The sequence below is a fragment of the Desmodus rotundus genome, chromosome 5 (genome assembly GCF_022682495.2).
Source record: "Desmodus rotundus isolate HL8 chromosome 5, HLdesRot8A.1, whole genome shotgun sequence".
Classification (NCBI taxonomy): Eukaryota; Metazoa; Chordata; class Mammalia; order Chiroptera; family Phyllostomidae; genus Desmodus; species Desmodus rotundus.
In genome coordinates this window covers 6144910-6171449 of record NC_071391.1, presented here as the reverse complement: position 1 = coordinate 6171449, position 26540 = coordinate 6144910, and the positions used below count along the sequence as shown (strand labels likewise).

The 26540-nt window shown below is 56.4% G+C and overlaps 4 protein-coding genes across 11 annotated transcripts; 3 read left to right on the top strand and 1 right to left on the bottom strand.

Moving 5' to 3' along the window:
- Positions 1-1350: 1350 nt before the first annotated feature.
- FERMT3 (FERM domain containing kindlin 3) lies at positions 1351-17234 on the top strand. Its single transcript, XM_024574268.3, has 15 exons — positions 1351-1505; positions 2086-2258; positions 3862-4095; positions 4323-4442; positions 4543-4711; positions 4920-5022; positions 14030-14137; positions 14302-14436; positions 14513-14562; positions 14668-14792; positions 14970-15076; positions 15182-15415; positions 15773-15897; positions 16404-16545; positions 16662-17234. Exons 2-15 carry the CDS (start codon positions 2099-2101, stop codon positions 16839-16841), a joined length of 1992 nt encoding a protein of 663 aa, XP_024430036.2. The 5' UTR covers positions 1351-1505; positions 2086-2098; the 3' UTR covers positions 16842-17234.
- On the bottom strand, positions 17139-19829 carry TRPT1 (tRNA phosphotransferase 1). Of its 5 annotated transcripts, none has more exons than XM_024574411.4 (8): positions 19468-19829; positions 19087-19167; positions 18764-18845; positions 18107-18276; positions 17843-18017; positions 17604-17660; positions 17420-17530; positions 17139-17310 (listed from the first exon to the last, which is right to left on the bottom strand). In XM_024574411.4, the coding sequence occupies exons 1-8, from the start codon at positions 19762-19764 to the stop codon at positions 17219-17221; spliced, it is 1065 nt and encodes a 354-aa protein (XP_024430179.2). In that variant the 5' UTR covers positions 19765-19829; the 3' UTR covers positions 17139-17218. The 5 variants fall into 5 exon arrangements, with proteins under 5 accessions (XP_024430179.2, XP_053780340.1, XP_045039349.2 ...); XM_053924365.1 differs by having other exon boundaries at positions 18764-18960; positions 19468-19526; XM_045183414.3 differs by lacking the exon at positions 19468-19829 and adding an exon at positions 19351-19454.
- NUDT22 (nudix hydrolase 22) lies at positions 19530-22184 on the top strand. Of its 2 annotated transcripts, XM_024574410.3 has the most exons (6): positions 19530-19665; positions 19969-20466; positions 20804-20902; positions 21403-21500; positions 21628-21721; positions 22020-22184. In XM_024574410.3, the coding sequence occupies exons 2-6, from the start codon at positions 19987-19989 to the stop codon at positions 22107-22109; spliced, it is 861 nt and encodes a 286-aa protein (XP_024430178.2). In that variant the 5' UTR covers positions 19530-19665; positions 19969-19986; the 3' UTR covers positions 22110-22184. The 2 variants fall into 2 exon arrangements, with proteins under 2 accessions (XP_024430178.2, XP_053780341.1); XM_053924366.2 differs by lacking the exon at positions 19530-19665 and having other exon boundaries at positions 19698-20466.
- A 359-nt stretch (positions 22185-22543) lies between these two features.
- Positions 22544-25729, top strand: DNAJC4 (DnaJ heat shock protein family (Hsp40) member C4). 3 transcript variants are annotated; one of them, XM_045183548.2, is made up of 7 exons: positions 22544-22680; positions 22956-23117; positions 23632-23725; positions 24188-24372; positions 24457-24621; positions 25357-25443; positions 25536-25729. In XM_045183548.2, the coding sequence occupies exons 2-7, from the start codon at positions 22978-22980 to the stop codon at positions 25642-25644; spliced, it is 780 nt and encodes a 259-aa protein (XP_045039483.2). In that variant the 5' UTR covers positions 22544-22680; positions 22956-22977; the 3' UTR covers positions 25645-25729. The 3 variants fall into 3 exon arrangements, with proteins under 3 accessions (XP_045039483.2, XP_024429891.3, XP_024429892.3); XM_024574123.3 differs by having other exon boundaries at positions 22622-22680; positions 23010-23117; XM_024574124.3 differs by lacking the exon at positions 22544-22680 and having other exon boundaries at positions 22717-23117; positions 24460-24621.
- The last annotated feature ends 811 nt before the right edge of the window (positions 25730-26540 follow it).

Sequence of the window (26540 nt, the reverse complement as noted above, 5' to 3'; positions counted from 1 at the left end):
GGCAACTCCCACCTAGAGGAGGCAGTTCGATAGGATCCATAGGGTAACCGCTCACGGGACTCCAGTGCTGACAATTCTCCACACCCTGATCTCAAACCAGAAGCCAGCCGGACCCAGAGAGTACTTGATTCCACCCAAGAACCAAAACGACTGCCACTACGAGAGATGCTTTGGACCTGCCTTTTTGGGAGATCAAATCCGCAATTAAAAGATGTTTTAGTTTTTAAAGAAGTCACTGCTCACAACTGGGCTTAAAGTAATGACTTTTAATTATATTCTTTCATGGTCGCAACAAACTTTCTAAAGCGCACTCAGACAGGCTGCTGCGGGGGCAGGAGTGAAACTTCCTCTTTTGCTCCAAGAGACACTTTCTGGGCTAGGAAGCCGCTGAGGCCAGCAGCTGGCTGCACTTCCTGCTGCCTTGACTTTGCATAAACTGGCTTTCCCCTGGGAAGCCCCGCGGGTCCCCTCCCCCACCCGGTGGCACAGTTAGGAAAGCCTGTCCTCCCCAGGGATTCGACTGCACCTTTGGTGCTACTGTCTTGGGGCTCAGTTCCCTCCACCCCTAAACTGAGCCTCTGCAAAGGCTGGATTCCGGCTGGGAGCCAGGGGTAAACCGTGGCCTGGCTCTCCCAAACCTAACAACATCCCAGTGCAGGCTGGATCGAGGGTGGGGGTCAGAGATTGGGCTACCAGGGACCCTCAGGTCACATTTGAGGAGGGACTTGGCAGGACTGAGCCACTGGTGTACTGGAGATGGGGGTCCTTGCAGGTAGGACAGTGGTAGGTGTGAAGTCTTCCCTGGAGGCGTGGGCCAGGGCCGTTGCAAGTGATGGGCCAATTTTGTTCAGCTGCGTCCTGGGGCATCTCTGAGATGGACAAGTTTGCAAATAGAGGCCCTTAATGGGCACAGGAAAAACTTGAATGTGTTTTTCCTCCGGCCTTCTTCAAGTATCTGGTGACAAAGGGACATTGGGTCTTGAGCCGACTTGACCTGCCAAGTCCTAAATAACCTGGACCTGATCTCAATCCCATGGCTCTCCTCGGCATCCTGGTGGTGTTATGTGGCCCAAAGCCACCTGCTTCATGACAGGTTGGAGATGAGAGATGGCTTCCTACGGGGCACGTAGCCACGAACACAAATTGGTGTCTTCTCTTGACCTGAGCAACCATGCGAATGAGGGGACCCTTCTGTGGTGGGTCCGCCAGCCCCCCTCCTCCCTTGCTTTCTGTGCTCCAGGCGGGGAGCACAGGCGGGAACCAAGGCGGAGCCACACTGGGGCCCTTAGCAGTGGCTGGCAGTTTGCTTCCTGCAGCCAGAGTCACCAACCCGCCCTGGGGAGGGGCTGAGCCCGCCCTGATTAAGAGGCAAGGGCTGCCCTCTGAAGGAAGCTCCAAAGAGAAAGCAGAGGAGAAGGAAGCTCTCTGTCTGCAGGTGTTCAGGCCGAGGTCAGGACTGGCCGACACTCCTACTCCACCTGCCGCCCCAACCCCTTGCCGGCAAGGTAAGCTGGGGCCCTTTTCTTCCTTGCCCTCCTACAGCCCCTTTGCCCAGCATGGCCTCCTCCATGTGGAGCCTGGAGAAGTGGACTTCCCACTGCCCTAGAGAGGCCTCAGCTTGTCCGGGATATTTGGGTCTCAGCTTCGGGCCAGGATTGGAATTCTTCTCTGACCTGTGCTGACAGCCATTTCCAGGGTGGGTAGCTGCCAGTGTGGACTCGGGGTGAGCTGTGGCTGGGAGAAGAGGTGGAGGCTGTGCCCAGCCCTGCCATCAAGCGGGGTGCTCTGGAACAAGCCCTTTCTTACTCTCACTGGGCCTTAGTCTTGCTGTCTGAGAGATGGCAGTGTGTTGGACCACATGGTCTCTGAGGGTCCTTGCAGCTTACCCATCGTGACGATGAGAGGGTCTGAGGTTTGCCTGGAATGCTCATCACCCCGAGTCCTGCTGCTGCTATGGGGTACAGCCTGCGGGTTTGCTCTGCCCGACACCTGCTCAGGGCACCGTGGGGCCTCTTCTACTTGAAGCAGGCAGCCCACCAGGTGCAGCGCCTTGCCCACTTTGCTCTCTTCCCACCCCATCCACAGCGCCACTGCAGCCATGGCGGGCATGAAGACGGCCACGGGGGACTACATCGACTCATCCTGGGAGCTGCGGGTGTTTGTGGGAGAGGAGGATCCCGAGGCGGAGTCGGTCACCCTGCGGGTCACTGGGGAGTCGCACATCGGCGGGGTGCTCCTGAAGATTGTGGAGGAGATCAGTGAGTGTCCCTCGGCCCTGCTGGCGACCTCAGCACCGGGGGACAGCTCCAGCTGTGGTCCCATGGCCCTTCCCTGCTGCATAGCCCTCAATAAGTGTCACAGTGACTCAGGCACCAGCTTAATCATTTGGTTCCAAAAAAGACATCTCCCCCATTTCCCCCCCTCCCAAGTCATCCCTCCCTTCCTCCCACTCCAGCTGGTTCTGCTAAATCCCCAAGGAGCAGACCCGGCCACAGTCCTCCATTCCCCCACTTCTGGGGGCAGAAGCAGCTTTGCCTGGGCTGAGGAAGAGGCCACATTCTGGGGGTCTGAGGAGAGACCAGATGGGGCTCCTGGGGGCCTGAGGGCCTCCTCCTACACCTCCTCCCCGAGGCGGAAGCCTCAGCAGGCAGGCGGGTGACAGGCCCAGCCTGGGTGGGAGGGCCCTGCCCCCACAGGAAGTTACAGCACAGCAGCCTGTGGTATCAACCATTGAAAGGAGCAGGGCTGCAGACATCTCATCATCTTTCCCTGCCGGGGTGGGGACTGCCCCTTCCTGGGAGGCGGAAAGCACATTCTGATAGCCAGAGCTGGAAGGCAGGCCAGAGCGATAGTCCCAGCTGGGAGCCCATGCAGCCTGCTGGTGGGGTGGGTGGGTTTCCTCAGGCCCCGCCAACCCACCACATGCCTCCAGGGAGGGAGTTCAGGTGGACGGCACAGGGCCCCAGGACAGCCTGGCCAAAAGGCTGAGGTGCGGAGGGGAGCCTCCAGAGGGCAGGGCCCAAGGAGACTGTGAAAAGCAGAAGTTGGGAACAGAAGGTCCCTCAGACAGAGACTCAGGGCTGAGCAGCAGAGACCTGGTTGGCCCCAGAGTATGGCACATAGGAAAGCAAGAGGCCTAAACAGGGAGACAGGCAGACAGACCCCACTCCTCCTCCCACTGCAGGGCTACCCAAGCCATGTCCCTTCAGCTCCTACCTCCTGCAATGGGGACATTGTGCCCATCCCTCCTATTCCCACTCATTCCTTAGTGCATCAGGCACCTACCCATGCTCAGCTGAGTGGGTGTTGCTCGGTGTCTATGGGGCCAGGGTAGTTACTGCTCACATCTCACTAATTAGAAAGCTGAGGCACAGAGGGGTTAAGGGCTTGGCCAAGGTCATAGAACTAGGACCCACTAAATATTCACGGAGTGCCTGCTCTTGTGTGCCAGGCACAACCCTGGGTCCTGCCATAGCCTCTGCCCTGAGCTCCCAGGAATGCCAGGGGTGGGGGCAGTGGGCCAGGGTTTTCAGGGACACAAGAGGGGCTGTATGGGGGAGCCCAGCGGGCTGGAGTGCATGAGGTGGGGGCATTAAGATTGGGGCACACAGATTCTAGGCTGGCGGCTCTCTAGGAAGTGAGGTAGAGACTGAGCCCAGAAGGCTGAGCAGGGTTAGCCAGCGAAGAGCCATTCCACCATGACCTTGTCCTAGACCCCAAGCCAACCCAGCCTGGCTCTGCCCTTGGCTTGGGCAGGGGAGGGGAAGTCATCAGAGGCCTCTGAATCCTGCTCAGCCTTGGGATTGGCGGCAGGGCCCGCCAAGGCTGATGGGCAGCGCCCCCTTTTCCTGTGGCCCCCAGACCGCAAGCAGGACTGGTCGGACCACGCCATTTGGTGGGAACAGAAAAGGCGATGGCTGCTGCAGACCCACTGGACGCTGGACAAGTATGGGATCCTGGCCGACGCCCGCCTCTTCTTCGGGCCCCAGCACCGACCGGTCATCCTGCGTCTGCCTAATCGCCGAGCCGTGCGCCTGCGGGCCAGCTTCTCCCAGCCCCTCTTCCAGGCTGTGGCTGCCATCTGCCGGCTGCTCAGTGAGTCCCCCATGGTCCCCACCCTGCCATGCTGCCAGGTTCCTGCAAGGGGGCTGGTCCCCTCCCTTTACAGGCCCAGCTATTGTTATGTTGTCCTTGCTGCTCTGGTCCCCATCCTGCCTGCAGGGCTGTGCCCTGCCCCAAAGTGCCCATGGTGGGGGCGGAGGGCGGGGACAGGAGGTCACAGGGCAGCACCTGGTGCCTACTGAGGCCCCAACTTCCCACAGGTATCCGGCACCCTGAGGAGCTGTCTCTGCTCCGTGCTCCTGAGAAGAAGGAGAAGAAGAAAAAGGAGAAGGAGCCAGAGGAGGAGGTGTATGACCTGACCAAGGTCATCCTGGCTGGGGGTGAGCACTGGCTGGGTGGGCCAGGGGCTGGGTGCAGGGGACAGGCCCATGAGGCCCAGGGCTGGGGGCAGGGCCTCATTGACTGCAACCTGCTCTCCAGGAGTGGCACCTGCCTTATTCCGGGGAATGCCAGCCCACTTCTCAGACAGCGAGCAGATGGAGGCCTGCTACCACATGCTGAGCCGGCCACAGCCACCACCTGACCCTCTCGTGCTCCAGCGCCTGCCTCGGCCCAGCTCCCTGCTGGACAAGACCCAGCTCCACAGCAGGTGCACTGCCTGCCGGGTCTGTACCTGGGGCCACGTCTGCACTGCCACGGCTCACACCCTGCGTGTCCCGCTCCCCCCAGATCCACGCCTCCTGTTCCCAGGCCTTCCCTCTATGAGTGTGCTTGCCCTCAAGCCCCCACCCAGACCCCCACCCCACCCCAGCACTATGCCTGGCTCAGCCCTGACCGCTGCTTATGCCGCGGCCCAGGTGGCTGGACTCGTCACGGTGCCTCATGCAGCAGGGCATCAAGTCCGGGGACACGCTCTGGCTGCGCTTCAAGTACTACAGCTTCTTCGACCTGGACCCGAAGGTGGGCTGGGTCAGGGACAAGCGGGGTCTGGGTCGATGAGACATGGGGAGCTAAGTTCAGGGGTCGGGGCTCTGGGAATGTTAGCGACCTGTAGGGGTCTGTCTCTGTCCATTTGTCCATCCATACCCATTTATTAACTCTGCCAACACAGCGCTGGGCCTAGGCTGAGGCCAAGGGCGTCGGGGAAAATGACCACAGATCAGTGGGACAGTGGTGAGGGCCCCTGGGAAGCCTGCTCAGGTGGGAGATGCCCAATGCCTGGGCTCAGGGAAGGCTTCCTGGAGGGGGTGGCACTGGGACCTGCAGGGACAGGGCTTAGTGAGGGACCAGGCTTTGAGGCAGGTGCCAGTGTGCATCTGTCCCTCCAGGCTAACTGTCCCCGCTGGCAACCAACAGGCTCCATGCAGCCCTCTGAAAAACCACCAGAACCCCACAGGCAGCTCCTCCTGCCACTCACAGATTCATTGCAAAGCCCAGACTTAGCATGTTCAGGATCCTTCCCTTTGCCTCCCGCCCCACCCCTCCTGGGGGTCCTGTGGATCCTCCCTCAAACTAAAATCCCAAACCACCCACACTTCTCTGTCTCGTCTGTCCAGCCGTCCTAGCGCACCTTCCTCTCCTCTGGGCCACCCACCTCCCCTCAGCTCTGGAAGGAGCACTTGCAAACCCACCTTAGGCCACGTCGCTCCTGCCTGAAAGGCCCTGCAGCTACCTGTGGCCTCAGCTGCCATTCCCAGAGGCCCAGCCTCATCTGGCCCTGCCGACGCCTTTCCTTCGGCATCACCTCCTTCCTCTCCTGGGGCCTTTCTCGTTCCCTTCTCTTGCCTTTCCTACCTTCTTGGGTTCGATAGTTTGCATGATTCCATTTTATTTCTTTTATATTAGCTTAGTGGCTGTGCTTTCTTTTGTAAGTCGTTGCTTTAGGGGTTATAGTACACACACGCAATTGCCACCTGGTAGTATAACCGCTTCACGTATAGACTGAGAACCTTAACAACAGAATTCTTTCATTTCCCCGTTGCCGTTGCCCGCTCACTTCTCCGTATGCCAAAGCCCCCAGCGCACGGTCACGCTTGTTGCTGAGATTGTCATTTTGATGCTGTATTGAGAAATAGCTCATATATCATATAATTTGCCCACTGGAAACGTCCAAGACGATGGTTTTGATCATATTCACAGAGTTGTGCGACCATCACCACAAGCGATTTGAGAACATTTCATCACTCGAAAAGAAATCTCATACTCATTAGCGGGTACTCCCCATTTTTTCCCCACTCCCCGCAGTCCCAGGCAACTACTGATCTCCTTGCTGTCTCTGTAGCTTTGCCTGTTCTGGACACTCCTTACTAATGCGGCTCTTCGTGTCTGGCTTCTTTACCATAGCTGCGTGTTTTCAGGGTTCGTCCATGCTGCGTAATGTGCATCGGTGCTTTATGTATTGTTTCAAAAACATGTTATTTATTTATTTATTTGGAGGGAGAGGGGAAGGGAGGGAGAGAAACATCGATCAGTAGCCTCTCACGCACCCACAACCAGGGCCCTGGCCTGCAGCCCAGGCATGTGCTCTGACTGGGCACTGAACCCACAACCTTTCGCTTTGCAGGATGACACCCAACCCACTGAGCCGCACTGGTCAGCACTGTGCTTTATGCATTTTTATGGCTGAGTAACACTCCATTGTGTAGACGTGTCGCAGTTTCTGTATGTCAGTTAACAGACACTTGGTTCCCCCACACTTGTTGGCTGTTATGAATAATGCTGCTACGGATATTCACTAACAAATTTCTGAGTGGACGTATACTTTCATTTCTCTTGGATGTATACCTACGAGTAGAATGCTGACTTGTCATTGTTATTACTTTTGCTTTATCCAGGCAGTTGTTTGTTATTAAATTTTTGTTTTGATTCCTGGCTGGTGTAGCTCAGTGGATTGAGTGCTGGCCTGCTAACCTCAGCATTGCCAGTTCGATTCCCAGTCAGGGCCCGTGCCTGGGTTGCCGACCAGGTCCCCGGTGTGGGGCGTGTGAGAGGCAACCACACATTGATGTTTCTCTCCCTCTCTTTCTCATTCCCTTTCCCTCTCTCTAGGGAAAAATAAAATTTTAAAAATAAATAAATAAATTTTTGTTTTGAGATAACTGTAGATTCACAGTCAGCTGTTAAGAAGTAACACGCAGAGGTCCTAGATACCCTTTACCCTGCGGCCCCCAACCAGTACCCCCACCAGGGCATTAGCACGGCGACAGAACGGTTCCATCCGCCAAGACTCCTGTAAAGGCATTCACACATAGGAAAAAAGTCTTCCATGCCTGCCCACACACTCACCATTTCCCGTGCCCTTTATTCCTGTGTGTAGACCAGGTTTCCAGCCGATAACATTTTCTGTAACATTTCTCTGCTGACCTGATGATGACCTTGCAGCTTTTATATATCTCTGTGAATCATTTTTTTGCCTGTGATTTTGAAAGATGTTTTCACTTGGTATAGAGTTCTTGGTTGACAGAGAACCATCCCTCCCCGCCCTGCCACCCCCTCCCATGACCTAACTCCGTAGTCTCGCGGCTTACGCTGCTTCGAGCGACAGGTCTGCTGACTTTCCCTGTTCCTCTGTTTGTAATGTGTCTTCTTCGCTGACTGCTTCTACGATTTTCTTTTAGCACTGGTTTTCAACAATCCGATTGTCGTTGTTCACTTGGTTCACTCCAGGTGTCTCATGCTTGGGGTTCTTTGAGCTCCATTTCGATCTTTTTAGTATTTTCTGTATCTCTGCTAACTTACTCATGCTGTTCTCTACTTTCTCGAACATACAGGATATACAGGGTGGGGGAAAGTTGGGTTATAGTTGTTTGTATGAAAAATAGCACAATAATTAATAATCATAGAAGAATAAACTGTGTTTTGCAGACCCACAGCTGTAAACCTACTTTTGCCCCACCCTGCGTTTAGAATAACTTCTAGTGTTTTCGTCTACGGGATTTATCAGCCGGGTCATTGCTGGGTCTGTCTCCATTGACTGTTGGTCTCCTCATTCTGAGTCGTGTTGTTCTGCTTGTACTCACGCCTGGACAGTTTTTATTTGATGCCAGGCATGACAAATTTTCTGTTCTTGGGTGCTGATTTGTTTTTGGTTTTTTTTGTAGTCCTTTAAATATTTATAAAACTAGTTTGGGGATGAATTTAAGATACTTGGAAGCAGTTTGATCATTAGTTGCTTAGGACAAAAGCATCTTTAACCTAGGGCTAGTTTCCCCCTTTACAAAGGGGATGAATAGCCTTCCGAGGATCTGAGGCACCATGTACGAGAGATTTCTCTGACCCGGCTGTTGGGAATGTGAATATTCCCACTGCACGGAAGATCTGGTGACGGTTTCGCTTGCTCCTTTCCAGGGTTTTCTTCCACCAGCCGTGGGCAGTTTCCTTACACACAAACGCTAATCCGTACTCAGCTGAACACTCAAAGGGAGCCCTCAGCTGGTCCCGGAGCTTTCTCTCCATGCAGCTGTCTCCTCTCCAGTACACTGTCCTGCGAACTCTGGCAGCCTTGGACTTCCTTAATTGTCCACTATATTTCCTCAACTCAAGGGATAATGCCGGGCTCTGTCTGGGGTCCTCCGCCCTGTGCTGCAGCCTAGAAACTTTCTCCAGGTAGTGAGCTGGGGCAATTTTAGGGGTCACCTTGTCTCCCCTTCCCTCGGGGGTCGCTGTTCCACGTGGTCAGTTGTCCAATATCCAAAAACCATTTGGTCTTGTGGTTCTTTTTTCCTAGTTCTATTTTGTGTTAAAGTAACATATGATGGCCTAAAGGGTTCGACAGCCCTAGCAGGTTTGTCATAACAACTAAAAACAGGTCCCTGCTGTACCTCTCCTTAGCTCAGACTTCTGATCCCTAGAGAATATAATTTTTTAAAAAATATGTTATTTATTTTTAGAGAGAGGGGAAAGGAAGGAGAAAGAGAGGGAGAGAAACATCGATGTGCGGTTGCCTCTCGCACGCCCCCCACTGGGGACCCGACCCACAACCCAGGCACGTGCCCTGACTGGGAATCAAACTGGCGACCCTTTGGTTGGCAGCCAGCACTCAGTCCACTGAGCTACTCCAGCCAGAACGAGAATGTAAATTTTTAACTCTGTAGCTTTTTATTCCAGTATTTTTGTCTGTATGACATGCTTATATATTTTCTGTTCTCTGGTCTTTGTATGAAAGATGAAGACTTAGCTGCCTTACACCCTACCCCCGCCCCTGTAATACACACATTTCTCTGCACCTTTCCAGCTGAGTTGTGCTGTCGTTTTTGGTTAAAAACAGCATGATCATGGCTATAAATAGTGACACATATAAATAGTGTTCTCAGCCAAGCCACAGAGTAAAGATAATTCCTTTCTTGGTCATGTTTTTTATAGTTCACAATTGCTATATTTTTATTAACCTATTTTTCTACTAATTATCTGTCTGTGCTCAGTTTGAAAAGAGAACCCAAAAGGCTATCAGGGGCTGCGGCTTGTCACTGAGGGTTGAGGTGGAATGTTCCATGGCCAAGCCCCTCCAACACTGCAACCCGACAAGAACACTTTTTTCAGAATGGCTGATCACGTTAGGACTCCAGTCAGTGAGATTTCCTTCTCAGGACCATGGAACGGTAGCTCTCTACCCCCACCGCCCAACTTCTCTTAGGCTTCTCTCTGCCATTCCCTGGGAAGTGCTACCCGGGACTGCTTGGTTCCTGGATCACTTGTGTTCCTCTCTCTTGACTGACTCCCTCATTTGGATGGAGCATCTACTTCAGTAGCTTTCCCTAAAAAGGCATGTGAGGCTTAAACAATTTGAAATTCTGCCTGTCTGCAAAGGTCAGGATTCTACGCTCACTCATGTACCAGTTTGACTGGGCACAGAATCCTAAATTGGAAACACTTTCCAGCCAACTTCAAAAGCCACCTTCCCATCGTCTTCTAGCTTCCAATGTTGCTGTTGAAAAGTCTGATGCCACTTTTATTTTCAGTCCTTCTCTATGTGACACATACTTTCACTACATTTCTTGGAGGTAGGGAGCAGGTATCAGAAACTTTTAAAATCTTCTCTTTATCTCTTGGTGTTCTAAATCTCTCAGTCGCATGGGTCTTTCTTCCCTGACTGACCTGCACACTTGCTGCACCCTTTCAAATTAGAAACCTGGGCCCTTCAGGTCTGGAAAAATGCCCTTTACAATTTCTTCAATAATTTTCTCCCCTCCATTTTTCTGTTCTTTGTTTTTTGGGGGAACCCAGTAGATATTAGACCTCCTGGATTGATTTTTCAAAGAAAGAAATGAGATATTTATCTTTGCTTATTTTTAAGCTCGTTGTCTTTTTATTTGACTTTGTGGAGTTTCTTGACTTGTCTTCCAAAAGAACTATTCAATTTTTAATCTCTGCAGCTGTATTTTTAAATCCCAAGAGCTCTTATTTCCTGAGTGCTCCTTTTTAGAGCTCACAGCACTTTGCCGACCACCAGAAGCCTCCCTCCTCCCCCTCCCAGCCACCACCTCCCACAGAGGCGACAACTATTGTTACTTCTATCACCCCAGATGAGCTTTGCATGTGTTTGAAATCCACACAAATGAAACCACACAGTCTACACTTTTATGTCTGGCTTTTTTTGCCCAGTATTGTGTGTGTGATTCATTCATGTGGTGTACAGGTGTAGTTTATTCTTTGTCATTGGTCTGTCCATCCCGTTATGTCAATATACCACAGTTGATTTCCATTCTACTGTTGCTGGGCATTGGGCAATTTCTAGATCGGGGCTATTAAGAACAGAGATGCTATGACCATTTCAGTATATGTCTTTTGGTGAACATAAGTGCACAATTCTTTCTTTTTTAAAAGGAAAGAAATGGGGTCCCTGACTGGTGTGGCTCAGTGGGTTGAGTGCCGGCCTGCGAACCAAGAAGTCGTCAGTTCAATTCCCAGTCAGGGCACATGGCTGGGTTGCAGGCTGGGTCCCTAGTTGGGGGCATGTGAGAGGAAACAGATCAATGTATCCCTCACACATTGGTGTTTCTCTCCCTCTCTTTCTCCCTCCCTTCTCCTCTCTAAAAATACATAAAATCTTTTTTAAAAAGTTAATTTCCCCATTTCTTTTTTTTAAAGGATTTATTTATTTACTTTTATAGAGAGGAGAAGGGAGGGAGAAAGAGAGGGAGAGAAACATCAATGTGTGGTTGCTTCTCGCCTGCCTCCTTTTGGGGATCTGACCCACAACCCAGGCATGTGCCCTGACTGGGAATCGAACTAGCGACCTTTTGGTTCATAGGCCAGCACTCAATCCACTGAGCCACACCAGCCAGGGCTCACATGGTATTTCTTACCTTTTCATTGTAGCCATTCTGTAGATGTGTAAACTTATCTCATGTGGTTTTTCATTTGTGTGTTTTTTGAAGCAGCTAGACTGAGATATAATTTACATACTATAAAAACCACCCATTGTAAGCATTGCTTATTTTTAGTAAATTTATACAATTGTGCAACTGTCACTACAGCCCAGTTTTAGCACATTTCCATCACCTCAGAAAGTTCTCTAGTGCCCATTTGCAGTCATTCCTCCTCCCACACCCAACCCATGACAGCCGTGATGTGCTTTTATGTGGCTGTCATTTACATTTCCTTGATGACTAATCAAGTTGAGCCCTCTTTTATATGGCCATTAGCCAGTTGGAAATCCTCTTTTGTGAAGTTTCTGTTCAAGTTTTTTGCCAATTTTTATAAGGACTTGCTTGTCTTTTTCATACCCCTTTGCTGTTCTTTATGCAGTTGGTAGATGAGTACTTTGTCAGGTAAACATATTGTGAATATATTTTCTCTCAATGGTTTATTTTTTTTAAGATTTTATTTATTTTTAGATAGGGGAAGGGAGGGAGAGAGGGAGAGAAACATCAGTGTGTGGTTGCCTCTTACATGCCCCCTACTGGGGACCTGGCCCGCAACCCAGGCGTGTGTCCTGACTAGGAATCAAACCAGCGACCCTTTGGTGTGCAGGCAGCACTCAGTCCACTGAGCCACACCAGCCAGGGCTTAATGGTTTATTTTGTATATGTGCTGCCAAAGCAAGCACTTTAATGGTTTATTTTGATACAAAAGTTCCTAAGTTTAATATACTCTGATTTATATTTCTTCTTTTATGATTAACATCTTTTGTGGCCTGTTTAAGAAATCTTTTTTCCTGCATCAAGGTCTCAAAGACATAATCTAATTTTCCTCTAAAGGCTTTGTTTTAACTTTCACATTTGATCTGCAGTCCATCGGGAATTGATATTGGTATGTGGTGTGAGGTAGGGGTGCAAAGAAATTCTTGACAAGGGCACCCAGCTGACCCAGTGTCATTCACTGTAAAGAGCATTCTTTCCCCAGTGGCAGCAGGGTCACCTTTGTCCTAGGTCAGGTGAGCATCCGTGTTTGGTTCTCTCTCTGACTCTCTTTGGTTCCATTGGTCAATTGGCTTCTCGTTGTCAATGCCACAGAGTCGTAATTACTCCAAGTTCATAATTATGTTCCTTTTTAAAATAGCCGCCTGTTCTTGCTTTATGGGTGCAGCGTTTTTGTCCCTACAAGTATTTTGACTAGTGTTGGAAGTTTTCTTCTGCTCTCTACATGGTCTTTACTTAGTCCAAGCTCTTTTCTTCCTGTTTGTCTCGGTCTGTACAGTTCATGCTAGCAGCTTTCCATGAAGGTGGGGGGTCCTTGCCAGACCTTTCGTATTTATAAGGAAGGCTCTTATGAGCCAGTTGGGAACCCAGTGTGCATGAATAGGACTTGGTATTTTGGGGGACCTCCTGGGGGTACCAGGGCAGGAATGGCACTCTTCTGCAGGGTTTTCTCTTTGGCTCATCAGTTTCCCAGCACTGAACCTTCTGATCTCCCAACTGGGCATAGAAGGCTCACTGCCAATGTCTTGGGTGACAAGTGAGGAAGAGCTGGGGTGTCTCACCTCTCAGAATGCCAGCCTTCCCGTAATTTATCCGTTCTCAGCACCTTGCACCACCCCTCCCAGCTGTGCCTGAAGTATCAAATGCAGGGGCACCTCTGCCTCAGCATCTCAGAGAGTACATCTCTGGCTTCTGCCAGGTGCCAGCTGGCTGTCACTGGGCTGCAGGGAGTGGACAGGGACCTGCTCCTTTTATATACTTTCTACAGTCCTCGTTTCGGCCCACCCTTGCCTCTCAGCCAGGAGATTACAGTGCAGAGCCTGTCCTGGGGTCCTCCGTGTGGACTGGATGTCTTTGTTCTTTTGCTGTTTGCTTTTCCTATTTTCAAAACTCATCAGTGCCTTTGTGACAGAGCAAGAGGGGAGACTGTGAGGTCCCGGCAAACTGGTTCCCATTCCCATTTTGCTCTCATCTTCCAAAACTTTGTCTCGTACCTGGTCTAGCCTCGCTCTCCTTTGTCCTTTTGGCTTTACCTTTTCTATGGCTTTGCTATCAATTTTGGTGGGTTTCAGAGGGAGCAGGGGCTTGGTCTTCTATGGGTGACTGGGATCCCCCTTTGAGCTGTGCACTCCCTGTTCCTTCTCTCTGGAATGTTCTTCCCATCAGTCTTCCCTTTAGTGGCCCATTGTCATTCTCCATACCTCAGCACAGCATGTCACCTCCGCAGGGAAGACTTCCTCCTGTGGACTCCTCCCTGCAGCCCAGTCCCATTCTCAGTCACAGAACTTGGGCGTCCTTGCCTGGGGGCACGACCCCTGGCAGCTATTTCCTTTATAGCTTTTATCACACTCCTGAGTCACTCTACCTTTTTATTGATGGGTGTACACAGTCCCCTTCCCCCCTCAGCAGCACGCCAGGCACACAACGTCTCATAGTCAACATCTGTACAAAAAGGCCTAGAGGGGAAAAGGTGCCACTTACCTGGGCAGGTGGAGCAGGCAGGTCCGAAGCCCACGTGGGGCCAATGAATGAGCTTGCCACAGCACAGAGGGCAGGCTGAGGGTGGAGGGTCACCTGGCCAACCCCGCCTCCCCCTCCCACTGCTCCAGACGGACCCGGTGCGGCTGACCCAGCTGTATGAGCAGGCTCGGTGGGACCTGCTGCTGGAGGAGATCGACTGCACCGAGGAGGAGATGATGGTGTTTGCAGCCCTGCAGGTGCCAGGCAGGCCTTGGGGCTCAGGGTGGCAGGGGCGCAGGCCAGTCCCGGGGCAGGAAGAGTCTCCCAGGGTGGGGCCCCACCTCTGGGGAAGCCTAGCTCAGGGCATGGCTGGGCGAATGGGCTGCCTGCTGAGCCCTCCCTGGCCATGCGCCCCACCCAGTACCACATCAACAAGCTGTCCCAGAGCGGGGAGGTGAGTGAACCGGCAGGCACAGACCCGGGGCTGGATGACCTGGATGCAGCCCTGAACAACCTGGAGGTGAAGCTGGAGGGGTCAACGCATACGGATGTGCTGGTGAGAGGGGCTTTGGTCAGGGGTCAGGGCTGGGGCAAGGCCCGGAACCGGCCCCTCTGACTCCCCTCCTCCCCAGGACAGCCTCACCACCATCCCGGAGCTGAAGGACCACCTCCGCATCTTCCGGTGAGTTTGGGGACAGGGTTGGCCAGCGGGCGGGAGGAGCCCAGTGTAAAGAGACAGAGAGGAGGGAGGAAGGTGGCCTGTCCCCACCTTCCACCTCACCCGCAGGCCCAGAAAGCTCACCCTGAAGGGGTACCGCCAGCACTGGGTGGTGTTCAAGGAGACCACGCTGTCGTACTATAAGAGCCAGGACGAAGCCCCGGGGGACCCCGTTCAGCAACTCAACCTCAAGGGTGAGTGAGGGCGGCCTGGCTGTGGAAGGCCAGGTGGGCGCTCTCCCCTGCTTCCTCCTGAGGGCCAGGGAAGAGGCTGTGTTCTCAGGTGTCTGTGCAGGGCTGGCCTTTCCTGGGGGCATCACAGGCAGGGCTCCCCCTCTCCAGCCTCCTAGCCCACCCTTCTTCTCCCTGCAGGCTGCGAGGTGGTCCCTGATGTCAATGTCTCAGGCCAGAAATTCTGCATCAAACTCCTGGTGCCCTCCCCCGAGGGCATGAGTGAGATCTACCTGCGCTGCCAGGACGTGAGTGCAGCTCCAGGAGGCTGAGGCGGGTGTGGGGCAGGGGAGGGGCAGCGGGCTGAACCTGCACCGGCTGGCCCCTCACCACCCTCCGGCCTCCCACCCTAGGAGCAGCAGTACGCCCGCTGGATGGCTGGCTGCCGACTGGCCTCCAAGGGCCGCACCATGGCGGACAGCAGCTACGCCGGCGAGGTGCAGGCCATCCTGGCCTTTCTCAGCCTGCAGCGGACAGGCACTGGGGGCTCAGGCAACCAACCCCAGGGACCCGACGCCTCCCCTGAGGGCCTCAACCCTTATGGTCTTGTTGCACCCCGCTTCCAGCGAAAGTTCAAGGCCAAACAGGTGCCAGAGGGGGTGAGGGTGGGAATGACCACAGTGTTTACCTGGCAGTAAACACTTACCCTGGATCTCCACAGGACTTCCTCTGAAAAGCCACGTGCTCATACATTCCTTCTCCCACTCATGTCCCTCAGCCTGAGTGTGCTGGTCCCCGCCCAGAGGAAAGGGGCTCACAGTCCAGCTGCCCACGTCCACCTCAGGGCCTTGCTCAGCTAACAGCTGATGAGTGGGGAGAGGGTGCACTCTGGTGGCCCTGCAATGAGCGCTGCCCCTGCCCTGGGCTTAGCAGCCTGTCTCCCTGATGGGGACAGGCCGGGGGACTCAGGGACGTTGGGAGCCCTCACCAGTGTGGTCCTGCAGCTCACGCCACGGATCCTGGAAGCTCACCAGAACGTGGCGCAACTCTCGCTGTCGGAGGCCCAGCTGCGCTTCATCCAGGCCTGGCAGTCCCTGCCCGACTTCGGCATCTCCTACGTTGTGGTCAGGTAAGAGCCCCGCCCCACCTCTCTGCCCTCACCTGCTGTGCGGGGTGGCACCCTGATGCCTCCTTTCTTGTCCTCTGTGGGTGGACCTTTCTGTGGGCGCCCTGTGTGCCCCACCGCCAACCCAGCACTCCCACAGCAAACACAGACAGAGATGAGGCCAGGAGAACAGGAGAGCCAGTTCCGCCCCGATGCTGTCCCCCTCCGGGCCTGGGTTAGCTGGTCTGTGGGACACGAGTGCCCCATCGCCCGTTTTCCAAGCCAGCAAAGACGATGATGATGGTACAAGAAAGTTCTGTAAAGGCATGGACTATCTGCCTGATGCCGCTAAATGTTGTAACGATTGTATCGATTAACTCCCATTTTCCAGATGAGGAACTGGAGGCCAAGAGAACCTAAGGGACTAACTGGCACAGCCTGCTCCTGAGCACTGCCCCAGGCTGTGTGAGCAGGCTCCGGGGCCACACGGGGTGGGGCCTTCACTCACACTCTGTCCTCCTGGGGACCAGGTTCAAGGGCAGCAGGAAAGATGAGATCCTGGGCATCGCCAACAACCGACTAATCCGCATCGACTTGGCCGTGGGCGATGTGGTCAAAACCTGGCGCTTCAGCAACATGCGTCAGTGGAACGTCAACTGGGACATCCGTCAGGTGGGCCCGGAGTGGGGTGAGGGCACAGAGAGGGGGCTGGGCCAGACCCAGCCAGGGCAGGGCAGGGGCTGCGCCTGCATCCCACCCCCATCAGCCCCTCTACCCCCGCCCTGCAGGTGGCCATCGAGTTTGATGAACACATCAACGTGGCTTTCAGCTGCATGTCCGCAAGCTGCCGTGTGGTGCACGAGTACATAGGGGGCTACATTTTCCTGTCGACACGGGAGCGCGCCCGCGGGGAGGAGCTGGACGAGGACCTCTTCCTGCAGCTCACAGGAGGCCACGAGGCCTTCTGAGGCCTGTCCTGCTGCCCCTGTCCCGCTCACCACCTGCCTTGGCCACTCCTCAGCCCACACGCATGGGGACTCACTGCCCACACCCTCTCCAGACATGCACTGAGCTGGGCACATTCACCAACTGTCACTGGCTTTGTGCCAACCAGGGACCGGGCTGGGCCAGACTCTGCCCTCCCCCAGGCTAGGGACGGTGGGCCCTGAGCGCCCCTGCACCGCCCTTCCCCAGTCTGAGTGGCAGAGACCGACACCCCTGCCCTTGCTGTGGTCTCTGAGTGCGCAAGGAAGGCCAGCTGTAGCTACAGGATGACAATTCATGGTTTCAAACTGGAGTTTCTTTTTTGTTATCTTTTTACATTTCTTTTTTTAAAATAAATATTTTATTGTTGGATCATCCTCCTTCCCCTGGAGTTGTGCTTGGGAGCACTCCGACATTCTGTCTCTTCATTACCAGCCAAGGGGAGAGGCTTTCCTGAGATAGAGGCAAGTTGGTTAGAGAACGGGAGACTGAAGTCAGCTGGGAAAGAGGTAAAGGGCACAGACTTCAGCCACAAAGAACAGGGTACAGTGGAGGTTCTCACGGGTAGGGCGTAGCTGCAGGGCTTCCTTGAAGTACTTGGGAAGGAGGAAGCCATCAGCATTCCCTGGAGTCAGGATCACCCCATTGGCAGAGCGGAAGAAGGGGATTCCATCTGCACACAGAGCCGGAGATGTGGCCAGGCCTCTCTGCAGGCCGAGGGCCGTCCCTGCTGTGCCCAGACTCACCTGCCAGGGCCAAGGGCCCATTGATGAACACGGCCACTTCGCAGTTCGGCCGCATGCCTGCAGGGACACCTGGAGCTGGAGTCTGCGGTGCCTGGGGTTGCAGTTAGCAACCCTGGGCAGGCTGGGGCGCTGGACTCAGTGGGCAGAAGGGGGTGCTGCTGCACCCAGGGTACAGGGTGGCCCTGGAGGGGAGCCTGGGAGGAGAGTGGGTGGGAGTCCCTAGGGGGGTGGGCACTGACCACTGATGACACCAGGGTCCCCAGGCAGTCCTGTGGCCAGGTGGATGTGCGTCCTTCCCCGGCAGGACAGGCCCTTGAGCAGGATGGAGGGCCAGTGTTTCCAGAATGTGCCATGGACAAGCATCAGGGGCAGGTCCTGCGGGGTCTCCAGGGGCATCAGCTCCAACTCAGGTACCTGGTATGGGTGAGGGAATGGGCAGCAGTGAGACCCCCTCCCAGGCAGGGGTCCCACCTGGCTCTCCCACTTGTCCCGTTAGCCCCCACCTGCAGGGAGTGACCCTGATTGGCCCGGATGAGAGGGCCCGTGCTGGGGTCCCCCGGCTGCAGGGCAAACCGCTGCTTCCCATTGGTGTCCACCACGCGCTGCACATCTTCAGCTGAGAAGCTGCGGAACTGGGGCAGCTGCAGGAGGGCGCCCAGGGGCACGAAGCCGCCTGTGGGCATGCGGGGTGCTCAGGAGCTGAACTTGCTCTGGCCTGAGCCAGAGTTAACCGGAGAGACAGAGCCTGGGTTCGGGGTAGCAAGGGTTCATCTGCGTGACCTTTAGAACATCTCCCTTTTCAAGCCTCAGTTTCCTTAACTGACCAGGGAATAAGATCTGCCTCCTGGAGGGCCCCAAAGATAAAGTGACCCTGTTTAGCACAGTGCCTGGCTTAAGGTGGATACTCAGTAAGCCTCCTTTACACCCCCCCAGCGCCCCACCCTGTGCCCACTTTTTGCGACAAGTGTTTATGCCCAGAGAGAGGCTCCTTTCCCAGTTTGCCCTGGAAATGGTATTGGGCTCTGGGTCTTCCCTGTAAACGGAGGGATGGACCTTGCATGCTGTCCCCACAGGGCTGTGGTGGGAGCCATGCGGGAGGGCAGTCACAAACAGGCTCACACTGTTCCCTGCGCTGGAGCCCCTCCAAGACCCTCACTTACCAGGCCCCATAGGAAGCCCCAGCTTCAGGGCCCCATGGCGCAGGGCATAGGACAGAGCCTTGGACAGTTGTACATCTCGGTCCTGCAAGAGTTCAGAGGTGGCCCCTGGTCCCCATGGTGATCCTGCCTTGCTGTCCACCCTGCACACTGAGTGACCTGCTGCAGGGGGACACCAGAGGGAGAGGGGTCCCTGTGCTCTGCGGAGAACAGTGTGACCCATCAGCCGCCAGCCCCACCCCACCAGCATTTCCCAGGGAGCCAAGACTGAGTTCCCTCACCTTCCCTTTCCACCACGGGGTAGGGGTGAGGGGTGGGGAATGCACCTGTTCCCGGGGTCTGTGAGCCCTTCTACCCCGGGGTCCTGCTGCTTCCTGCTTCTTCTCTCCAGAGTGCATGAGCAAAACCTGTGGGGAGCAGTGGCATGTGGGGACCGGTAGGGGCCCTCCCATGAGTCCACCCTGCCCAGAAAGTCAAAAAGCCTCAAGATGTGAGAGCTGGGCGGGGGATACTCAGCTCATTAAATTCACCTCCCACCCCCAAATCCCTGGTGCAGAAAGGAAAACTGAGGCCCAGCAGGCAAGACTTGCCCAAGGTGACACTGTCAGCCACTGAGTCCAGCAAAGCCGAGACCCCGCGCTCCAGGCTCGCTGGTCAGAGGCCCCGAGAGGCGGGCCTGAGGAGGCGGGGCCGGCGCCCAGACTAACTTGGGGCGGAAGATCTGGCGGGCCAAGGCAGACGGAGCAGGAGCAGCGAGGACAGACGGCTGGGCTCACTGACTTCCCCTGAGAGGCTGCTGCTTTGTGAGCTCCAGAGCACCGAAACCGGCCAATGGGAAGCCAGGGAAGGAGGGGCGGGCACTTCCGCTCGAGGAAAAGGGGCGGAGTCTGCGGGCAGAGTTGGCGGTGAGTACCAGCTGGAGGCAGGAGCTTCCGAACCCTGGGAGGGGTTCCTGGGAGTCTAGGGTTGGAAGCAGGACCCCTGGGTTTGGGAGACATGGACATCAGGGGGTGACTGGAAGAGGACCTCCGGGTGGTAGGGGTGCCCTGGGGTCCCAGGAATGCCTGGCAGCAGGAGTCTCGGGCTCCTGCTGGATGATAAGACACTGACTGCCCAGGGACATGCAGAAGGGCTGGAAGTATCCTCAGTAGGTCTGTGGGTAGCTGTGGGTACCCCAAGGTGACAGGTTTGGCTGTGACCTTCCCCAGAGCTGCCCTGTCCAGACTATGGACCCTGAGGTGTCTCTGCTGCTGCAGTGCCCACCTGGTGGGCTGCCAGAGCAGCAAGTATGGGCCGAGCTGAGTCCAACCTACGACCGTCGTCCACTGCCAGGAGGGGACAAGGCCATCGCTGCTATCTGGGAGAGCCGGATACAGGCCCAGCCCTGGCTCTTTGATGCTCCCAAGTTCCGCCTGCACTCTGCTGCCCTGGCGCCCACTGGCTCGCAGGGGCCACAGCTGCTCCTGCGCCTGGGCCTTACTTCCTACCGAGAATTTCTGGGCACCAACTGGGCCAGCTCAGCTGCCTGGCTGCGACAGCAGGGAGCTGCTGACTGGGGTGACAAGCAAGCCTACCTGGCAGACCCTCTGGGGGTGGGCGCCGCACTGACCACTGTGGATGACTTCCTTGTCTTCCTGCGCCGCTCTCAGCGGGTGGCTGAGGCCCCTGGGCTGGTGGACGTGCCTGGTGGGCACCCTGAGCCTCAGGTAAGATGCCAGGCTGGGTACAAAGGTGCAGAGACCCAGGCAGCTCAGCTTTTCCCCCCATTCCTCCGAGGGGGAATAGGCCTGGCACTTCTCTGCAAGTCTCTGCTCAAGGCAGCCCCTCAGCTTCCCCACTGATCCTTTCCCCAGACCTGTCAGAAGATAGGGAATGGGGGAAAGGACCTACCTGGACCTCTGGTAGTCCATCTAGAAAAGGAGGGTCTGGGTGGGGAGACCACCCACACTCACACTGTGCCCAAACAGGCCCTCGGGGCCAGCAAGCAAGGGGGAAGGCAGGGCAGGAAGAGATGGGGAGACAGCTGAGCCTCACCTCTCACAGGCCCTGAGCCCTGGTGACAGCCCTCTGCACAAGGACCTCCCTGGGGAGCTGGTGGTGCACGAACTCTTCTCCAGTGTCCTCCAGGAGATCTGTGATGAGGTGAGTGGGGGGTGGCCTGGTCAGGGCGGTGGCCTAGGAGGGAGGTTGTAGAGCAGACCGTGCCAGAATTCCACAACCTTGATCTGGGTGGGTGCTAGGGTCTGCAGGCATGTGGCATTGAGGGGAGAACTTGGCTCTGCAACTGGCCACACTTGGAGTGGAATTCTGTCCTTCATTGCTGTGTGCCTCAGGTTCTTCCTCTTTACAATGTGAACAATGACAAATGTCTTGCCTACTCCCCCCAGGTTTGTTGAAAAGAAAAGTAACTGGAAGTCGATTTGTTGACTTTCCTTGTGTGACTCTGAGCAAATTATCCAACCTCTGGTTCTGGTTTTTGCATATGTAAAATGAATGTGCCAAGATCCAACATCCTGTCGCACTGCACACCTGAGCTACAAATTGTAAAATGCTGTAGGACAAGGGTAATACATGCGCTGTCCTCCACCGAGAGGGGCAGGGATGCGGGCGGTGAGCACTGACAGGTGGGATCCCGGCCCCAGGTGAACCTGCCACTGCTCACCCTGAGCCAGCCGCTGTTACTGGGCATCGCACGCAATGAGACCAGTGCAGGCCGCGCCAGTGCTGAGTTCTACGTCCAGTGAGTGAGCTCTGGGGGACAGGGTCCTGGGTCCTGGGATAGGTGGGTGGTTGAGCGGCATGGCTGAGATAGCTGGGGCTCCACAAAGGGCTGGGCACCCACCAGGCCATTCTTATGTCTTGTCCAGGTGTAGCCTGACCTCTGAGCAGGTGAGGAAGCATTACATGAGTGGGGGACCAGAGGCCCACGAGTCCACAGGGATTATCTTTGTGGAGACACAGGTGTGAGGTGGCAAAGTCTTGCTTGTAGAGGGAGCTGGGGTTGGGACTTGCCGAGGCCTGGTGATGCCTGTCTGTCTCAGAGGGTGGGGCCAAACAGGGCTCCCAGATCTCTCACAGCTTTACTCCAGAGGCATGAGTCCTCCCTGGGGATGCCCAGAGCCCAAGGGAGAGGGCCAGGGACCTGTTCAGCCTCCTTAGGGACTGTACAGTGCAGAGGGCTCTGAGGCTGAGAAATCTGGGCACCACTCCTGCAAAAGATGTGAGGGCAACGTGTCTGGATCTCACTGTCTCCCCGCAGAATGTGAAGAGATTGCAGGAGACTGAGGTGTGGGCCGAGCTCTGCCCCTCAGCCAAAGGCGCCATCTTCCTCTACAATCGGGTCCAGTGAAGTTGCACCTGAGTCACTTCAGGGTCTCCAGCTCTATACACAGCTCAAAAGACAATAAAGGACTTTATTCTTGGACTCCGTTGATATGTGCTGTTTCCATGAGACAGAGAGGAGCCGCCGAGAGAGCCTGGGGTGGGTGAGAGAGACAGGACAAATGACCTGGGGTGACAAGTGGGGGGTGGGGGAGCCCAGCCTCAGTACCGCCCTCTGCATACTGGGATGAGGGCCGTGTTTTCTTGCCAGGCTCTGGTGAGGGTCCAGGTCGACTATGGGGTGGAAGCTGTTCTGTTAAAAGTGTCTAGCCGCAAAGCGGAGTGACAGCAGATGGGCCGAAAGCCTCACTGAGTGTCAAGTGTGGTGCGGCTCGCTTCGCGGTGGACACCCGCGCTCATCAGCCTGAGCAACGCCCTCCGCCTCTGGAGGTGGCCCAAGACATCAAAGGCCAATGGGCTATGAGGGCAGGGCCTAATCGCACCTTCCGGCTCGATGGGTGTGCCCAGGTGCCCAAGCCAATGAGATCGTGGGGGTGGGGCCTAAGTCGGCGCAGGAAATGGCGGCAGCCACGGAATCTGTGAGTGCCGCGGGGGCGGGGCTCGATGTAGCTCCTCCTTCGTTCGCCCCTCAAACTCCCTGGGTAGGGTGGGTTGGGGGGTTTCTCCGCGCTCGTTGCTGGTTGTACAGACACCGAGGCCAGTGTGGAGAAGGGCCCGGGTCAGAGCCCGGGCAAGTCCAGGACGCCGGGGTCTGGTCTTGAGCAAGGAGGCCCCACCTGCTCATGGGTCCTCCAGGCCTGCTTCAGTTTTCCTTCGCAAGTTAATGGAGCCAACCCCCTTCCCTCTGCCCCAGGAGTGCCTGAGGTCTGGTTCCAATGCACTCTTCTTTGTGGCCTCTTATCACCAGCTGTCCGCCTGCCGCCATGCTGCCCCTGTGTCTATGTCAGCTGTGCCTACGTCGGCTGTGGCCCTGCAGCCCTCCCGCCCGGCTCTTCGCAGAGGCCGCCCGGCAGCGGTGAGTCGGTCACCGGGGGCCCGGTGCCGGCCCGGCCGTTCAGTGGGTTTTGTTGAGGGCCTGCCCAGCTGTAGGCTCTGCCCTAGGTGCTGAGACAGTTGTGATCCCTGTCAGGTGTCTTATAGCCTTGTCTCAGGTAACCCTCACCTTCACTGCTGAGGATGAGATTAAGGGACGACCACCAAGGTTACACAGCAAGTTATGAGGCAGATCTGAAGTTTGAGCCCAAGCCAAACCCAATGCACTTTCCACGCTTTCCACAACTCCTGTGGTTGTGGAGCATCACGGATCCTAACCCACCTGGCGGGGGTGGGGGGGGCAGTTTACAAAAATGCAGATTCCTGGGACCTGCCCCATTCCTCCAACACATTCCAAAAAGGAGGGGTGGTTTGGAGATAGGTCTCCCTTGGTACCTGCCTGGTTGCTGAGTGTGGCGTGGGGGTGCTGGGAGGAGTAGGGAAGGGGTATCTTTTGTGTTTCTTTAGCCCCTGCAGGTTCTGGCTTCTCTCCACAGGTCTGGCCCCAGGAACTACTATGAACTGTTAGGGGTGCATCCTGGTGCCAGCACTGAAGAAGTGAAACGAGCTTTCTTCTCCAAGTCCAAAGAGGTACCGGTGGGTCTAGGCAGGAGGGGGGAGAGGAAGTTTGAGCCAGATGGGATGCATGCCAAATTCCCAGGGATGGAGCAGAGTGGCTCACTCTGGTTGGTGCCACATTCCTTCAGCATGCACAGGGAGCGGGGGGGGGGGGGGGGGGGGGGTGCCCTAAGGGCTGAGGTCCGTCAGGGCATGAGGAAAGCCAGGGGTCCTGCCTGATGGGCAGGGATTGGTGTTCTTGACCTGTCTGCTGTTGAGCAAACCTGGGCCAGGCAGAGGGTGGAGAGGAAGCAGGAGTGCTTCCTGACTCTCTGGCCTTCTGGAGGGGTGCTCAGCCTGAGGGCCTGAGAGTGAAGGTCACTGTCCAAACAAGGCCCGTGGGGATGATTTGAGCCCTTGTGGGTGGATATTATCAAGATGGGTCCTGGGAAGGAGCATGGGAAGGGAGATGAGGAGAGTCCTGCCCCACCCCAGCTGCACCCTGACCGGGACCCTGGGAACCCAACCCTGCACAGCCGCTTTGTGGAGCTGAGTGAAGCATACCAAGTACTCAGCCGGGAGCAGAGCCGTCGCGACTATGACTACCAACTCCGCTCAGCAACTCCCCCGAAGACTCCAGGAACCACAGCCCATGCCAAGTCTGCCCATCAAGCACACAGGTACAGTATCTTGCAGCTAACCGCTTCCCCTCCAAGTCTCCTGGGGAACCTCATCCCCACGCTGCCCCTTTTTCTCCCTCCCAGCAGCTCCTGGACTCCCCCCAATGCACAGTACTGGGCCCAGTTTCACCATGTGAGGCCTCAGGGACCAGAGTCGAGGCAGCAGCAGCACAGACACAACAAGCGGGTGCTGGGGTACTGCCTCCTGGTCATGCTGGCGGGCATGGGCCTGCACTATGTTGCCTTCAGGTGCATCCCGGCCTTTCCTGAGGGTGGTGGGCAGAGGGCAAGAGGGGAAGTAAAGCCAAGTGGGGCCAGTCAGACATCCACACTGCCCCTGTGACCTGCACTCCTGGTGTCTTGCAGGCTCAGATTGTGTGAAATGGGCCTCTGGAGCCTCTTCATACTTAGCAAACAAAGGCAGTTCTGCACTGAGGGCGACTGTTGTCATTTTAAGTTTGTTTTGTTTTTTATAATTTGCATGTAAATCTTTGGTGCTGGCTGCCAGGTAATGGTGGAGCCAAAATCCGTGCCCCAGAAAGAAATGCATTGTGACTGGGCCTCAGCAACAACGGGGCTCACTTGTTTGGCAGTCAGCTGTCTCCCCACCCCTCTCTCACACGTGCCGCCGTGACACTGAGGTTCCACGGCCAAGGGACAGAAAGGCAGTGCCCACTGCCAGCAGCCCGCCTCGCTCAGTGATGGATTTGGACATCCAGCCCGCTCTGACCTCCCATGAGGACCACCCTGATGTTCAAGTGCTGCGGGCATCACCTTCAGCGGGCCGGCCAGAGGGCCGGGTTGTCACTGGACCCTGGGCAAGCCTGGCCACTCTGTATACCCCTTTCCACACCTAGCGCAGGCAGTTAGGCTGAGGTCGCCACAGACATAAAGCTGTGATGCCCCAGAGTGGGGTGCAGGTGTGTGGGACTTGGGGGACAGCAAGGTTTGGGGAACTCAGGGTTAATTGCAACCCCCGTGCAGGAAGCTGGAGCAGATGCACCGCAACTTCATGGATGAAAAGGATCGGATCATCACAGCCATCTACAATGACACTCGGGCCCGGGCCAGGTCTGTCCCTGCTCTACCCTGCCCTCTCTTCACTGTCCTGGCACCACCCTGTAGGGTCCCGGTTCCGACCACCCCGGTGCTCTCTCCTGCAGGGCCAACAGAGCCAGGCTCCAGCAGGAGCAACAGCAGAGGCAGCAGCTGCAGCCACCGCTCGGCCCTCCCCCGGGCCCGGGGATCATGCCCCCCAGCACCAGCCCCTGAGCCTCTCACCTAGATGGAGCCTCATGTGCGTTCCCTCTTGGGACTCCCCATTGCTCAAAACGTGTGCAATAAAGTGATTCTCTGCGCTCTTGTCCGACTCCCTCCTTTAGGCCCCGCACCCCCAACCCAGGCCTCGCCTTGGGACAGAGCCCCGCCCTCGGAGTTCTGGTGACTGAGAAGCGGGAGCCCGGCCCCCTGGGTGGTGCGTCCCCTTTACCCTGTTGCAGCAGGAGGGGGGTGTATGGAGGGGGCGGGCCCGCCAGCGGCCTCGCCCCCACCCGCCCCCGCCCCGCCCCTGCCCCGCGGCCCGGGTGGGGAGCGCGTGTCTGGGTCACATGAGCCGCCCGCCAGCCAGCCCGGGCCGGCCCCCCGCTGCCCCCGCCATCCCCGCCACCTCGCCCCGCCGCTGCCACCGGCCGCCCACCCACTCGGCTCCTCCGGCCACCGCGGCCGCTGCTGCGCTGCGCTGCCTGCGCCCAGGGCTTGGGAGAGGGCCGCGGAGGAGCCGCCCCCCGCAACCGGCCCCCGCCCGCCGCGCCTCAGCCCGCGCCATGGGGCTCTGGTTGCCGCCGCCCCCGGCGCCGCCCGGCTAGGACGATGCGGGCGCCCCCGGCGCGCGGCCCCCGTGGGCACCATGAGCCCCTTGCTCCGCCGCCTGCTGCTCGCGGCGCTCCTGCAGCTGGCCCCCGCCCAGGTACGTGCGTCCCCAACATCCTGCCTGCCCGCCAGCCGTGCCCTCTCTCAAGGTTGGCGGAAGTGGAGGCGAGAAGCAGCCTGGGCCGAGGGTATTCGCGGGTCCAACCGTGGATAGGGGCGTAGCAGGAGTTGGAGCGGGGCATCCCCCAGGAGATATCCCTCCCTGCTCGCCTGCCAGCCCAGCCCCGGGGCCACTCCCC

Bases quoted from the DNA above. Each gene is read 5' to 3' on its own strand.
- FERMT3 (XM_024574268.3), top strand. From the start codon at position 2,099: ATGGCGGGCATGAAGACGGCCACGGGGGACTACATCGACTCATCCTGG. The intron at 4,443-4,542 runs GTGAGCACTGGC...CCTGCTCTCCAG, and splicing joins CAAGGTCATCCTGGCTGGGG to GAGTGGCACCTGCCTTATTC. The intron at 14,563-14,667 runs GTGAGTTTGGGG...CCTCACCCGCAG, and splicing joins GACCACCTCCGCATCTTCCG to GCCCAGAAAGCTCACCCTGA.
- TRPT1 (XM_024574411.4), bottom strand. From the start codon at position 19,764: ATGTCCATGTCTCCCAAACCCAGGGGTCCTGCTTCCAACCCTAGACTC. The intron at 19,168-19,467 runs GTTAGTCTGGGC...TGCTCCCCACAG, and splicing joins CGCCAGATCTTCCGCCCCAA to GTTTTGCTCATGCACTCTGG. The intron at 18,277-18,763 runs GTAAGTGAGGGT...GCATGCCCACAG, and splicing joins GGGGCTTCCTATGGGGCCTG to GCGGCTTCGTGCCCCTGGGC.
- NUDT22 (XM_024574410.3), top strand. From the start codon at position 19,987: ATGGACCCTGAGGTGTCTCTGCTGCTGCAGTGCCCACCTGGTGGGCTG. The intron at 20,903-21,402 runs GTGAGTGGGGGG...TCCCGGCCCCAG, and splicing joins TCCAGGAGATCTGTGATGAG to GTGAACCTGCCACTGCTCAC. The intron at 21,722-22,019 runs GTGTGAGGTGGC...GTCTCCCCGCAG, and splicing joins TTATCTTTGTGGAGACACAG to AATGTGAAGAGATTGCAGGA.
- DNAJC4 (XM_024574123.3), top strand. From the start codon at position 22,622: ATGAGATCGTGGGGGTGGGGCCTAAGTCGGCGCAGGAAATGGCGGCAG. The intron at 23,118-23,631 runs GTGAGTCGGTCA...TTCTCTCCACAG, and splicing joins GCAGAGGCCGCCCGGCAGCG to GTCTGGCCCCAGGAACTACT. The intron at 25,444-25,535 runs GTCTGTCCCTGC...TCTCTCCTGCAG, and splicing joins GACACTCGGGCCCGGGCCAG to GGCCAACAGAGCCAGGCTCC.